The following is a 14847-nucleotide window of genomic DNA, read 5'->3' on the forward strand; positions in this document are numbered from 1 at the left end:
GCAAAATGTAGTTTCCTTCTTTATCTCTTTTAATTGGATCTATTTTTGCTTTTACTTTGTCTGAGGATTGCTACCCCTGCTTTTTTTTACTTCAGATGAAGCACAATACATTCTGCTCCAGCCTCTGACACACATTATATTCTGCTCCAGCCTCAGATTATTTTTTAAAGTAAATTTTTATTGATATCTTTCGTTTTTATTTCACCATTTCCCAGTATATCTCGCCCTCCTTCCCTTCCCTTATACACATCTCCTATAATAACAAATACAACTTTTAGAAAACAGTCCAGCAAAAATCAAAACATCAAGAGTCCTGAATTTTCAATTATTAGTAAGACAGTTCTGACTGCCCCACCAGCACCTTAAACATACCTAAAAACACATCTCATCCTAATAACTCTGCTTCTAGTAACTATACCCTCCATTCTCCCAATCAAACAGGCTCAAATTTTCAGAATTGCCTTTGATTTCTTCATCAACTATATTCAGTCCCCAAGTAATTAATTTTTCCTTCTCAATCAGTTGTTCCTTCCTTTCTGTCCCTGTCTTCACCACACTATTTCAGGACTTTATCACCTTATGCCTGGACTACTACAATCACTTTCAGTTCTCTCCTTGCCTTTAGATCTTCCCTCCTCCACAGTGCCCTGCCCTATATACAATATCATCATGTTATCTTTCTCAAGCATCCTCTTCTGCTCAATAAATTTTTTTATTCTGAACTTAAAACACCAAAAAAGGCTATTTCCATCTGCACAGCCAAACATAAAAAGAGGATTCTATATAAAACCATAATATCTCCATTTCATACCACTTGCTTTTTAAAAAAGCATATAATAAATTCCACACATTACTTTCAAAACTGCCTTTCTTGTCTGTGCTTCCTTCTGGACTTGGTTCTGTTTTCCGCTATGTATTTTAAAAAATGTTTCAGTGGCCCTTTTATTTTGCATCACCATTGCAAAGCTCCTTCTCCCCGTATCCTTTCCTGACTAAAAACTGAGAGAAAAAAGAAAAATTGCTTTGGTAACAGTTATACTAATAATTTGTAATAGCTCTCCACCGCTGACTAAACAGTCTAAAATTCTAGTTTAGCATTCAACTCCCTCCATAATCTAGGCTAAACCCACTTTTCCAGCCTTACCCTCTACTATTCCCTTACACAAAGCCCAAATCTCAGTTCTTCTGGGTTACCTGATATTCCCTGAACACTCACTGAACTTTTCTTCCATGAACTTTGCTTTCATGGCTTTGCTCATGCTGTTCTCTTTGCCTGGAATGCTCACACCACCTATCAAACTCTTGTCATCCTTCAAGACCCTGCTCAAAGGCTACCTCCATTCCAGCTTTGCCTAGAGCAGTTAGCTTGGAACACTCATGGCATTTATCACTCACCACACAGTGTTGTTATTTACATATGTCTAAATTGTAAGCTCCTTGGGAACAGGTACTATGTTTTGTCACTCTCTGTATCCCTCAGAGAATCAAGCTGAGTGCTGTGGATATGATAATTAAATTATTTTTACTTTGTGGCAGATAAGGAAGGCCTAGTTTGAGGTATACCTTAGATTGGGCATGGCAAGGGAGGAGTTTTGGAATTATTTTAAAGAATTCTAATAAAAAAGCTAGGAGCCAATGGCAAAAGAATCTAAAAGGGAAGTCAGTCCAAGAGGGATGTGGATGCTGTTGAGACCGAAATTCTGAAGATGATTTCAAGGAAAAGAAAAAAATGGTACATGGCTGAACAAGTTGTTTACTAACAAGTTCAGATTTAAAAAGGGTATTTACAAGAGATGAAAGCCAAGAACAAAAATACTGAGGACACATAAAAGAAGGTTATGTTAGAATAGTGTCAGGAAGGTTAAAGATCAATATGAACTAAGGATTGTGTTAAACATTGAATATAACAGAAAGGCCTTTTTTAATTATATTGCGGGCAGGAGGAAGAACGATGGTGGAATAGGATCATTGCTTCTGGAAGGAAGGAGGGGATGATGATAACAGAGGCAGAATATCATCTAACACCTCCATTCCTTTTGTCTTCTCTACCAATGAAGTAATTCACAAAGGAGAGAATAAAAACTGTTATTAGGAAGTTGAAACCTAAGAATAAGTGGTGAGATATTATAAGTACCTAGCTGTCCTCAGTATGTCCAAGCCACCTGGTCTGGGTAAATAATATCCTAGAACAGGGGTCAGCAAGCTATTGTCCAGGGTCAAATCCAGTCCACTGCCTATTTTTGTACATCTGCAGAGCTAAGAATGGTTTTTAATTTCTTTTTTTTCTTTTTCCCTTCTTTCTTTCTTTCTTTCGAATTTTCAACATTCACCTCTATAAGATTTTGAGTTCTAAAATTCCGCCCCCCTTCCTCCACTCCCCCCTCCCCATGACGGCATGAAATCTAATATAGGCTATACATGTATGATCATACTAAACATATTTCCATATTAGTCATGTTGTGAAAGAAGAATCAGAACAAAAGGGAAAAACCATGAGAAAGAAAAAACAAAAACCAACAAAAAAAAGAGAAAATACTGTGCTTCAATCTACATTCAGACTCCATAGTTCTGTCTCTGGATACGGATAGCATTTTTCATTGTGAATCTTTTGGAATTATTTTAGATCATTGCACTGCTCAGAAGAGCTAAGTCTAACAAAGTTGGTCATTGCACAATGTTGCTCTTACTATGTACAGTGTTCTCCTGGTTCTGCTCATTTCATTTGGCATTAGTTCATGTAAATCTTTCTAGGTTTTTCTGAAGTCTGCTCACCATTTCTTATGGAACATTGGTATTCCATTACATTCATATACCACAACTTGTTCAGCCATTCCCCAATTGATGGGCATCCCCTCAATTTAAGGGTTTTTACTTTAACAAACAAAAACCAAAACTTTATTTAAAAATGTAAAAATTATTCTCAGCTCAAAGGCATATGTAGTTTTCTAACCCTTCTCCTAGAAGAAAATAAACACAGATGTGATTGATGTGTCATCAGTAATCTCTGAGAAATTCTGGAGAATTTAGAGAGTTGCCACAGAACTAGAGATGAACAAATGTCCAAATGTTTTTTAAAAGTCCACCTAGAAGATGGACTCTTCATAGGTTTGTGACTTTGATTCCTGAAAAACACACCAGAATGGAATATCAAAAGGGTGGTTTAAAAGTACATGCCCATTGATGGTGAGATTGCTGAACAAACCGTGGTACATGAACACAATGGAATTTACTGTACTATAAGAAATGATGACTACAATGATGAATAAAAAGATGCAAAAGTTTAAAACTTAGATGGACTGAAACAAAGTGAAAAAGGAGAACCAGGAAAACCATATACAGAATATTACAACAATGTAAATAAAAAAACAAAACTACTTCTTCATAGAGGTGATGGACTATGGATGTTGAACACTACATATGATGCCAGATTTTTTATATGTTAGTTTTGCTAAATTTTTCACCTCTCTTTTATATTTTTATTATAAGAGATAGCCCTGTGGGAGGGGGTGGGTACACACTGGGAAATGTAAGCGATATAAAAACAATCTATAACAACATGAATTCATTTTAAAAAATGAAACTGCTTTGTAAGCACTTATAAAGAGAATAAGGAACCAATACGGGTCCATTAAGAACAAGTCAGGCTAGACTAGCCCCAAACTTCACCTTTTTTAAATTTTCCTTTAAAATTTTTTTCTTTTGATTATCAAGACCTTGACTAACATCAACACATAAACATTTTCCTATACAAAGCAGGGAAAAAAAGATGACTGCATATGAAACTGTGAATACCTACTATGTACAGCCTGTTTTTCAATCTATTTCAAATTTAGCACGGTAATCCCAAAACTGCCTTGTTGATTTTTGTTCCCTTCTGAACTTGCTTCTGTTCTGTTCTCTTTCTTTTTTAATGATTAGCTGAAGGTCTTTTTAGTTTAATCATCATTAGCCCCCTCTTATGCATGCTACCCCCGCCTCCCAATTTATCACCCCACAGACACTCTGGTGATGAGTTTAGCTGGTCTTCAGACAAGAGACATATATGTATGAATGTGTGTATGTACATATATGTGTGTCTATATATACACGTGTCACACAAACATACACACAAAGTACATTGATGGTTGGTATTTAAATACTTCACAATTTTGTATGATCTGCAAGAGATAACACACTTCATTGGTGTAATCTTTGAGAACCCAGTGTCCTCTCCACCCCAGAATGAGACATGAAGATAAGATTTTAATGGAGTTGATCATAGGCCAAATTTCATTAACAGAAGTATAAGGAAGAAAAGGACAGTTTCATTGTACTCTTGCCTTGACTGGCCCATATCTGGAGAACTATGTCCAGTTCTTCACAGTATATCTTAGTAAAAATATAGGCAAACTGAAACAAGTCCAGAAGTGGGCCTTGTAATGCTGAGAGAACTCTAAAATTAGTAAAAGGCAGTGTTTAAAATGAAAAAAGAATTGAAGGGGTGAGAAAGAAAATGTCTTCAAATATGTGATGAGTTATCATATAAAAGAGAAGCTATTTATTCTGCAAGGCTCTAGAGGGCAGAATTAGATAGAAGCAAGAGATGGAAGTCACAGAAAGATGTTAGTTCAATATAAGGAAAAAAAATTTCCTAACAATCAGAGCTGTTCTGAAATAGAATGGGCCCTGGCCGGAGGTAACAATTCAACCCACTAAGCATTTAGTAAAAAAAAAAAAAAAAACTATACGTATGGCACTGTGCTATGCACTGAAGATACAAAGACAAAAGTGAAAAATAATCACTTCTCTCAAGGAGTTTATATACTGGTGGGCTACAACATGTAATTAGACAAATATATATATGATAATCAAGGAAGAGAAAACTAACAAGTTGGGGCAGAGGGGTGGGAGAAAGACAGATTTCTTAAGGCAGCTATCATATGAGCTGTGCTTTGAAGAATGCCAGGAATTCCAAGAGGTTGGGATGAGAGTGGGCACACTCCTGATTCTCCCTCTCTAGAGGTAAGGAGTTTCTTATAACCAGACATCTTCAAGCACAGAGTGGACAGTCACTTGTCAGGGATGTGTGTAAAGAGAATTCATGTCTTAGGAGAGAGAACCAGAACTTCCTCTCTCAGAAGAGAGGACCAGAACATCCTCTCTCAGGAGAGAGGGACTCCTCTGAAGCACCTTCCAACTCTAAGATTCTATGATTCTAGCTTTACCTTTAAAAGGTATTTGGGGGTAAAGATAAAAGATATTAAAACACTCTGAAAGACCACCATGGAAATGCAAAGAATCAGAATGACTGCCCTTGTAGAGTTTGCAGGAGCTTCTCAGCCCCATAATACTCACCGTGCCTCTCCTCAGAGCAAACTGGATGGAATCTAGGTCAGCAACAGGGCACCAGACCTCGGCAATCAGACACTTCTGGGTCACATCAATGTTGCACAGGTTCAGGGTATGGTAGATGGCCTTCATCTTCCGAACTTTGATGAACCAGACACGGATGTTTTTAGCAGCTGCCTGGAGGACCCTCTGTCGGTGATCCTCTGTTTGGTTTAGAACCTTGCATGAAAAGAAGAAACAAGTAAGCCTTGCAGACAAAATGCTGGTTTATATCTCATGAGGCAACTGACAGATAAGCATAGCTCTGGATTTTCTTAAGGGTTAGCTAGTTTCTATCTTTCTTTTCTTCTGGCTGAAATGGTCTTCCTTAGCCAAAGTGGCAGAGAAGTATTCCCCAATTAAGGACCAGTTTATTGATTTTCCTTTAATGGATTTTTTCCTCTGTGACTAAGATGAAAATATAATAAACTGTTCATTGATTTCCTGGGATTGAACCACATTGATTTTTAATTTGTCATCTAGGGTTTGTAACTCAGGGTTACAAAGTGCCATAAAAAGTACTGTAATAATGGGGCAGTGACTTGAAGAATGGACAAAACCATACTTCTGAGTAGGGAATTGAAGAATTCCGTGGGAAAACTTATCTCACACCATTATCAGAACATAGTAGAAAGAATGCCTATTGTGACTATTCTACATTATAAGATCTATGTGTAATACTCAAAAAGATCCTATGGTGTATGTCTAGAATGCCCCACACTACTATAATCATGGGTTTATAGTCATGTGTTTGCCCTTTTGTCAGGTATCATTGAAAAAAGTTCCAACTGTTACCCTTTATGAGCCAGTGCAGATTTCCCTCTAAGGAATTCCATTACAAATATAAAAGTGTGATGGGAGAGATAGCAGTTACCATTCCACCTTCCACTGCTCACCATCAAATGTTTAAGATCTCAAATGAGATCATCCGAGCCCTGACACCACCTACATGACCTTGGGCCAACAGCCTAACCTCCCTGGGTCACCTAAAGGACTAGGTCGCCTTTAAGTTCTTTTCCATCTCTGGATCTACAACAGGACGATTACCATATTTCTGCAGAATCTGAATTCCCATGTATTTTTGGAGTAGGGAAGGACTTAAAGAGACACAGTCTTTCAGGCTCCCTGCCTTGTGGCAACAAGATGCCATCTATGAGGGAATGGCTAAACAAACTATGGAACACAAATATAACAGAATACTATAAGAAATAATGAAGATGATGACTACAGAGAAGCAGAGAAAGACTTATATAAACCAAATTGAATTAAGCAGAACCAGAAAAATAATATACACATTAAGTACAGCAATATAAATGGAAATAACAACATAAAAATATGTGAAACTGAATGCTATGAAATTACAAGGACCAAGCCTGGCCTGAAAAACAACAGAGAATGTATCCCATTCTTTGCAGAAGTGGAGGGCACTATAGGTATAGAAAACTACATAAGAATTTGTACTTGGCTGATGTGATTAGTTTTGCTAAACTGTTTTTGTTTTTTGTTTTTCAATGCTCTGTCATAAAGGATGATTGGGGGGGAACATATTGGGAAATGCAAGTGATATGAAGATAAAAAATATTAATATAAAATTTTTTAAAAAACTTACAAAAAAAGAATGTCTTGGACTGGGGTGGGTAACTTTTAGAGAAAACCAAAGCTTAGAAATCAAGAGAGTCAATTATGATCCCTCAAACTGGAATCTGATCAAAATTATTCTCTAACCATCTATTTGTTGCTTAGTTCACAATTACTATTCAGATTGCTTCAGGAATGATGCTAAATAAAGTAAATGGCAACATGAAGTCTTGCCTTTTCCCAACATGACATAAGCATTCAATCTCTATTCTTAAGTTTTATTTCTACCATCTGCATGTCTACATCAACTTTCTGCCCTATGAATGCAGTTAAAAGTTTCAGATGAAACAGGACAAGCACTAAAAACTAGGATGTATCAACAAACCAGTTAATCACCAACAACAACCGAAAAATTAACTTATTTTCCCTAGCACTAATAGCATAGCTGAATAAAGTAGGAGGTAGTCATGGGATTCAGTTGATAAGAGAAGACAAATACAGGGAAAAGAGGAGGGGGAGAGGGAGAGAGAAGAGAATCAGAGATGAAAGTAAACATGTACTCTTGGCAATTCTTACTACTGCTAGGAATCTGAATAATCTCTGAGTATACAGTTCTGATTTAACAATGGCTCCAAGGAGGCAAAGCATTAACTTATGAGTTCTTAACCTTTGCTGTATCATGGCATTCTAGTAAAGCCTAAAGAGTTGTTCTCAATCAATCAATAAGCATTAAGTGCCTAGCACGTGTGAAGCATAGTGCTAAGTGACAGAGATACAAAGGCTTTTAAAAAAGCACACTCTGCTCTACGAATACTGTTTTTCAATACATAAAATACATAGGATTACCAAGGGAAATTAATTATAATGATATAGTCATCAAAATCTTTAAAAAACAAGTTCACAGACACGAGGGTAAGAATGCCTATTCTCACTCCTTTCAGCACTGTACACCACAAGTTTACTCTTTGCTCCTATGTTGTCTATGTACATAATCATTATTCCTTTCTGAGATACTGAAATAACTGTGGTATACAAACTAGTTCTATAAAATATTATAAAATTCAACACAAACATCATCTGCCCACAATAGCTGCTCTTTGCGTGTTAATAGGGTGACAAAAACTAAGCATATTCATGTGATGGAAATGATGGGGTGCTTGTGCTTGGACCCCACTTTCAGGATCACATTTCTCCCTAGCCTCAAAACACCATCCCTGACAGTTTTCTCCCCAGCCCAAGGACACTATGCCTAGCAATAACTCACGAGTGGGCCCCAATGAGGCAAACTATCTCTCCCTGTTACAAGAACAAGCTGACCTTTCTAGAATTTCCCCTATATGAACAGGACTATCTTGTACCAATAGAATTATCATGTATTGATTCCCACAGTTATCACATACAATCCAGAGGTCAAGCTATAGATGTCAACCACGGAAGCTATCTTGCTACCAACATAACAGACCAAAAATACACCCCTTAGGAAATCCCTCCTTCCCGCCCCCCCCCCATTTCTGGTACTGAATGATGCCTGTGACCAAGGTTGTAAGTTATCACCCAATTAGCATATCTGCCAGATGATCTACTACTTTTCCTATATAAGCTTTAGCATCATTCTTGTTAGATGGCAAGTTCCTTAAGGAGCTCTGCCTGCCAAATTAGCATTACAATAAACCTTTGCCAACCTGACTCAAGAATGCTTGAGTCTGTGAATTCATTCCAGACCACCCTCTCCTGTACTTCAGTCTTTGAGGGGTCCCTGAACCTCTCAAACCGCATCAGAAAAAAAAAGACCAGTGGTCTCCAAAATTTTTATGACTACTAGTAAAAAAGGTCTGAGTCTAAAATTGCTCTTTTCTTTCACTAACATTTCTGTAATATTCTGAACCAAAATGCCTCTCCCTGACCCACCATTCTATGTGTAATGTTTCCCCTTAACAGAGTGAAAGCTCCTTGAGGGAAGGAACTGCTTTTACTTTTGTATTTGTATCTCCAGTGTTCATCCCAGTGCTTGGCACACAGTAAAGGCTTAACATTTTCTCTCTCTTTCTCTCCTTCCTTCCCTCCCTCCCTCCTTCCTTTATTCGTTGAAATACTGGCTCCATTTTTTACATGAAGCCTTTCCTTATTTCTTTCCTACTTGCCAGTGCCTTTCTCTAAAATTTATCGTGTATTTTGTATATATTTTTGTAAACATAAATTGACTCCCTTAATCCAGATTATAAACTCCTTGAAGAGAGTGGCTATTTCATTTTTGTCCTTTTATCCCAGGGACAGGCATGTTGCTACCTTCCACCAGCCCATTGATTACATCACTGGAGCCTCTGTTTCCAGCTGTGGTCTCCTTGGTCCCTGCTATCCATTCCTTCACTATTACTTTCCCCACTGCTGACTCTCAAAGCCACCACAGCCGCCATCCTTGGCCTGGTCAGAATGCCACTCTTTACCACCACCAAAGCCTGCACAGTCCTTAGAGGAAAGCAGGAAGAGAAACAGAAACCAATGGGCTCAGCTGCCTCCTCAGAACCCAGAGCTGCATGGCCCAGGTCTCCTCTGTCACCTCTTTTTCCATCACCCCTGCTTCTTACAGCAGCTGCTACTCACTGTCCCTGATGTGAGAGATCCCCACCCTAATCTGGTCAGTCATCCTGACTGCCCCAGGTCTCTCACTCAGCCTGTATTAATCCCCACTACCACCTGGATACTCTGGGCTTCTTACTCGGGCTGTATCTGTCCCTGTTGCTGTCACTGGCACAGTCCAAAATAGTCATGAACTGTGGCAGGGACAGTGATAGGATGGAAGGAGGTAGGAAGAAAGGAATTAATACCCATGCCATTGCTGCAGCAGCCAGAAACCAGCCATGTCAAAGTTAGACCCTTTTTTTTTTCATATACCCCCTCCAATCATCTTAATGCACTTTGGAGACAACTCTCTTAGGCAAAAACAAACAAACAAAACCTCACGGATGCCTAGCCAATGCTGTCTCTTTTGAGGGTGGATAATTATTTTTTTCTGATCCACCCTTGAAACCCCTTCCTAAATTTATCTAGTTGGGAAACCATAAACATAACAGAAACAGTTCACCCCATAACATTTGCTTGTGGGAACTTTGGATGCCAAAGATGATCAATGAATTATTAGTATTACAAGAAGAAAAGTAGTTATAGACTACTACAAACTCTGTCTGTACTATTATACCATTTGGAGGTCATCAATCCTGGTGTTAACTCCAGAAGCCATTTCCTTCCTCTCTTGTGGTGTCTCAGGGCAGGGATAGAGTGAAGCTCGAAACCTGGAATACACACGGACTAGCTGAATAACATCGATATAATCAAGCTAAATCATCTGAGAAAATGACATGCCACTGAAAGGACAAAAAAAGGCTCACTTTAGGTGCAAGAGGTGGATTCAGCTCAATTAGTCTGGGGTCAGAGACAGAGGTAATAAACATGGCAGGTCTTTCTGACTCTAAGGCAGGCCTCCTTCAATTGTAACATAATCCTTCTCTGTTTATCACTGTCTCTATTTTTATTTGGTGAGCAAAAGGGAATTTAATAGTAATAAAGTTATAAGAAGAAAGTCTAGATTTTAGCTTGAGTTGTCATCACCATTATGCTTTTGTAGCTATAAAATTCTCTTTTGGTCAAAAAAAGAAAAATAAAGGAAAACATGGTTTAAAAAATGACAGAGTTTGGTAGATTGGAAAGAATCTTGGCCTTGGAGTCAGAAAGATCTGGGTTCAAATCTCAATGCCAATACTTACTAGTATGAACCTGGGCAAATCATTTAACATTTCTTAACCACAATTTCCTTATTTGTAAAATTGAAATAGTATTTGTCTTGTTTAACTTCATAGAGTTGTAAGGAAGAAATTCATACATTTTTAAGCACTATAAAAATCCAAATTATGATTAAGTGAGTCATTTGGATGACTGAAGCCAAAATGTTATTTCAGAAAACATGAAGAAATGATACATACAGATAACTTTTTGGTACATGTATATAGACTCTTATTTCAATACATTTATCATTTATAAAGAACTAGAGGTGAAAGATTTCATTTCTTCAATAAAATAAAGTTATGATCTTGAAGTTCATTTCTAAATGAGCTTATATCACTTATCCAATAGTTAGACCAACAGCAATTTAAAACATCCCTATAGCATTACAGAGTCTTATCCAAAGGAATACTCCTAGGTCCAGGCAGGTCAAAAGAATTAGTATTTCACTCATCTTCAAGCTAACACTAAAGAAGTTTTAATGTTTCCTCTAGATGAGTATGTTTCTCTTACCCTTCACAAATTTTCTTGACTCTGTTTTTCAGTTGATCACCTTGGAAGAAAATGATAAATACAGACTTGTGCACGTAGTCTCCCTAGGACCCAGAAACAAATCAAGATTTCATAGCTCTAAACGCTGATGAAAACTTCTAAATAAATTAGTTTCTTTGGTAGATAAGAAGCAATAAGTTTCCTGGATCCTTCATACACTATACAAAGGTAGCAACCATGTTTATTAATCATCTCTTACACCCTTAACAACTTAACTGAAAAAACACCATTCCCTTTGATTTTTATTTCAGGCGACTCCTTTTTATTTATCTTCATATTGGGCAAGAGTGTAGGTCCTTAGGGCAGTCTAGCCCAGAGGCTAGGATAATTACTAATCATATCATTTACCAGTTCAACTCAAACATTTTACCTGCCTGTATGGTGAAAAAGAAAAGGAGAGGAGTTAATTTCTGCTCAAGAGTTTAAATAGTCTCAGAGAAGAGATATGAAGCCACTGAGAAGTTATGAAATAGATGACCATAAATCACTCAAACCTGACTTCACAAATAAGGCACAGAACTTAAATAGTTAGGTTATACTCTAATCTAATTATGAGTACTAGAGAAAAATCAGGAAATAAGGTGAGCAGACACTGGGGAAAGCCCAGGAGTGTTTTAAATCTTTGAGTTCTCCAGGGATATTGAGAGTACATTCTTTGTACAGCTGTTCTGGTACAGATATCCAGACTCTCTTCCTGTATTTGTTGATAAAATATTGTTCTTCCCTGCCAGAGGAAACTTGGCTTAATGTTCCTGAGAATAGTTATATACTAGGTGTGACCTTAGACTCAGCATGAAATGTTTCCAAAACTCAGTAACTGCCTTCGGTGTGGCTGTAATTGCCTTTGCGGACCATCTATGTCACTATAACCATAACCGTGGTACAGAAAGTTAGTTGCATAAACATCTGGGTCATTTTCAGCTCAGTGTTACAGCCTGAAACCTCACTGGATTCAATGTTTCTTCAGAAGAAGAACAAAGATCAATGATTTAATAAATGTCGTACTAAGTAGGAGAAGAAAGGTAACAGTTTCACCAGTCAAGTATAGAGTCATGGGTGTTTTAAGGAGTAGCCAACTCTAGGCTACTCAGCTATCTCTGATTAGTGATATAATTTTTTTCCTTATGCATTTAACTTGTTTTACTTATCATACCAGAAACACATAGTTCTGACCATCCTGAGATTTTTATTTTGAAGTAATTGTTATATCAAATGCAAGATGAAAACTATCTCAAGATCCAGTAAAGAAAATTATTCAATTTCCCAACCAACTTTATTTGTCGAAGTGAGAGACAAAAAAAAAGTCTTCATCAATTGAGCAAAAACTTGAGCTGCTCTAAATAGCTAAAACTATTAACTTTATCAGTTTAGAGTCATAATAGTGCCCCTTTTCTTTCTTTTGGAGTTTCTTATAAAAATCAATTCAGTAGAAATAGAAGCACAATTATCAAGTAATTTGAATTTGAGTGTAATATGCTACCAAATTAGAATTCTTGCTTTTTGTTGATTTTTACAAAAAGGCAAATTGCTTCAGGTCCCAGATCAGTAACAGAATATGTGTGGAACTACATCTGAAGTTTCAAATAACTAGAAAAATTTATGTCCAATTAAAACACCTTTATAGTCATATCTAAGCCTCAAAGCTTATAAATACCATACGTGTGATGGAAATCATAGGGAGATAGCCATCTTGTAGCTCATATTGAAAATAAAGAAATAAAGACCTCTTCTTTGAGATGGTGCAAGTGTTCTGTTACCGTTCTGAGCCCCCTTTACAGAATCCTACTCCATAGGATACAATTTCCTTGTCTTACATTCACAGGATCCTCTAGGGGGTTTTCAATTTCAGCTTGACGCAGGAATACATTCCCCCGGCACACTCTCCACAGCATGCGTTCAAATGTAGGGATGCGCTCCCGGCTAATCACACCAGCCACAAAACTGTGAAAGGAGGGGGGAAAACCCAAACAGATTAAGGATACTATTCCATTTCATAGGATGAGTAGCTTTTAGATGATTAAGCAGCTGGGACCAGAGAAGACTAGGTGAGGACTAGAGAAGATAGGTAAGAAAGCTGCCAAGGTCTGATTCCTGACCTCACCCACTATAGGAAGCAGGTGGGGGGCTGTCAATGTAGCAAACACATGAAATGGGCTAGGGATTGATTCATGAATGATTCTCGACAGATTCATAATGGAGTACCATCCATGCAACAAGTAGACTCCCTACTATGTAAGCTTTCTAAAATAGAAGGGGAAGAACACATCTTAAATATAGAGCAGGCAGGTAAGAGTGATAATTACCCAAGCCGTAAGGGTGTGCCTCTTCCAATCTCACTTGGGTCCAAGAGGGTTGATGACTCCTCCAACAGGTCTGGATCCGCCATCTGCTGATGATGCAATTCAGCCTGAATTCACAAATCAATTAATATCTAATGAAAATAGTTAGTGGCATGCAGGGAACGAGGAACCAGGAGATGAATTTGTGAAAAGAAATATGAAAAAAAGATACATACAAAAAAAGATAAATAGAACACACAGAAAAGGGAAGAGAACAAAGGGAAAAACAAGAAGTAACACATAACTATCCCAGCAAGGCATCTGGGGAAATGATTTTAGAGATAACAAAAGAAGAAAAAAAATATCACATGATGGTGACACGTATAAATCTTTTATTTGGCAGAAGCCATTTTCCTTTTTTTTCCTATTTCCACCAAATAAGTCATGAAAGCACCAGAGAACACCTTTGCAGTCATATGAAGCTATGAAGGTACTTTTGGGGAGTGATTGGGAGTAATCTGGAGATGCTCTCAAACTGCAGAGGTATTTCCTGTTGCTCCCATGCCTACAGTTTCACCTATGGCAAGCATGGGTTACAAGGAAGTATTGCTCTTTGGAAGCATCTATTATTCTCTCAAACGCTGTTTTGTTAATAGAAGAAATGTCACAAGTTAGCTAAACAGAGTCCAAGAGTTTCAAGACCAATCAAGTCCTCTGAACTTGTTAGGGAGAGCTTTGGAAAGAGCCAATGAATACTGTGTTTATGCTTTTTAAAGTATCTTTCTTCCACACACACGGATGGAATACAAAACAGCAAGGCAGTCCTGAAACACAATAACCTTTTACTGTTAGAACATCTGCCCTATGAGAGAAGTAAGAACTAAAAACTCATAACGAAGTTTCCTACCTTGTACTAAGGTATCAAGTTTTTGAAACCATGATACGTTCAGAGGCTCATGAAGGTTTTGTAGCTTTGAAGATCCTTGGGCACACAACTTGAGAGAGGACCACTGATTCAAATCAAGTATGTGAAAGTTAAATTAAGAGTAATATAGAAGGAACCACAACATCCAGCTAACAGATTGGTACAATCAATCTCAAAATGAATTCTGTTATTACAATTAATATAACAAAATGGGAAGATAGATGAAAACTTCCTAGATTTAGACATTCTTTCCTCACAGTCATTCTTTCCATACAGTCAATCCTATAGCTCTTCATTCCTATCACAAGGAAGCTGACCGTAAAATAAAATTATGTATCTGTCTTGACTGCCTATAGCACCAAATACAAA

General features: G+C 37.5%; 1 protein-coding gene across 5 annotated transcripts in view; it reads right to left on the reverse strand.

Annotated features, from left to right (window-relative positions):
- ATP6V0A1 (ATPase H+ transporting V0 subunit a1) overlaps positions 1-14847 on the reverse strand; it is a 65283-nt gene that overhangs the window by 33906 nt on the left and 16530 nt on the right. For 3 of the 5 annotated variants that reach the window (XM_036758089.1, XM_036758088.1, XM_036758092.1), the window contains exons 6-10: positions 13578-13681; positions 13089-13215; positions 11236-11318; positions 10142-10235; positions 5335-5547 (exon numbers count right to left, since the gene is read on the reverse strand). In XM_036758089.1, coding sequence (XP_036613984.1) covers positions 5335-5547; positions 10142-10235; positions 11236-11318; positions 13089-13215; positions 13578-13681 — 621 coding nt within the window. The remainder of the gene's footprint in view (positions 1-5334; positions 5548-10141; positions 10236-11235; positions 11319-13088; positions 13216-13577; positions 13682-14847) is intronic. The other 2 variants (XM_036758091.1, XM_036758090.1) reach the window with 1 other exon arrangement.

Source organism: Trichosurus vulpecula, chromosome 4 (genome assembly GCF_011100635.1).
Source record: "Trichosurus vulpecula isolate mTriVul1 chromosome 4, mTriVul1.pri, whole genome shotgun sequence".
In the NCBI taxonomy this organism is placed as follows: domain Eukaryota; kingdom Metazoa; phylum Chordata; class Mammalia; order Diprotodontia; family Phalangeridae; genus Trichosurus; species Trichosurus vulpecula.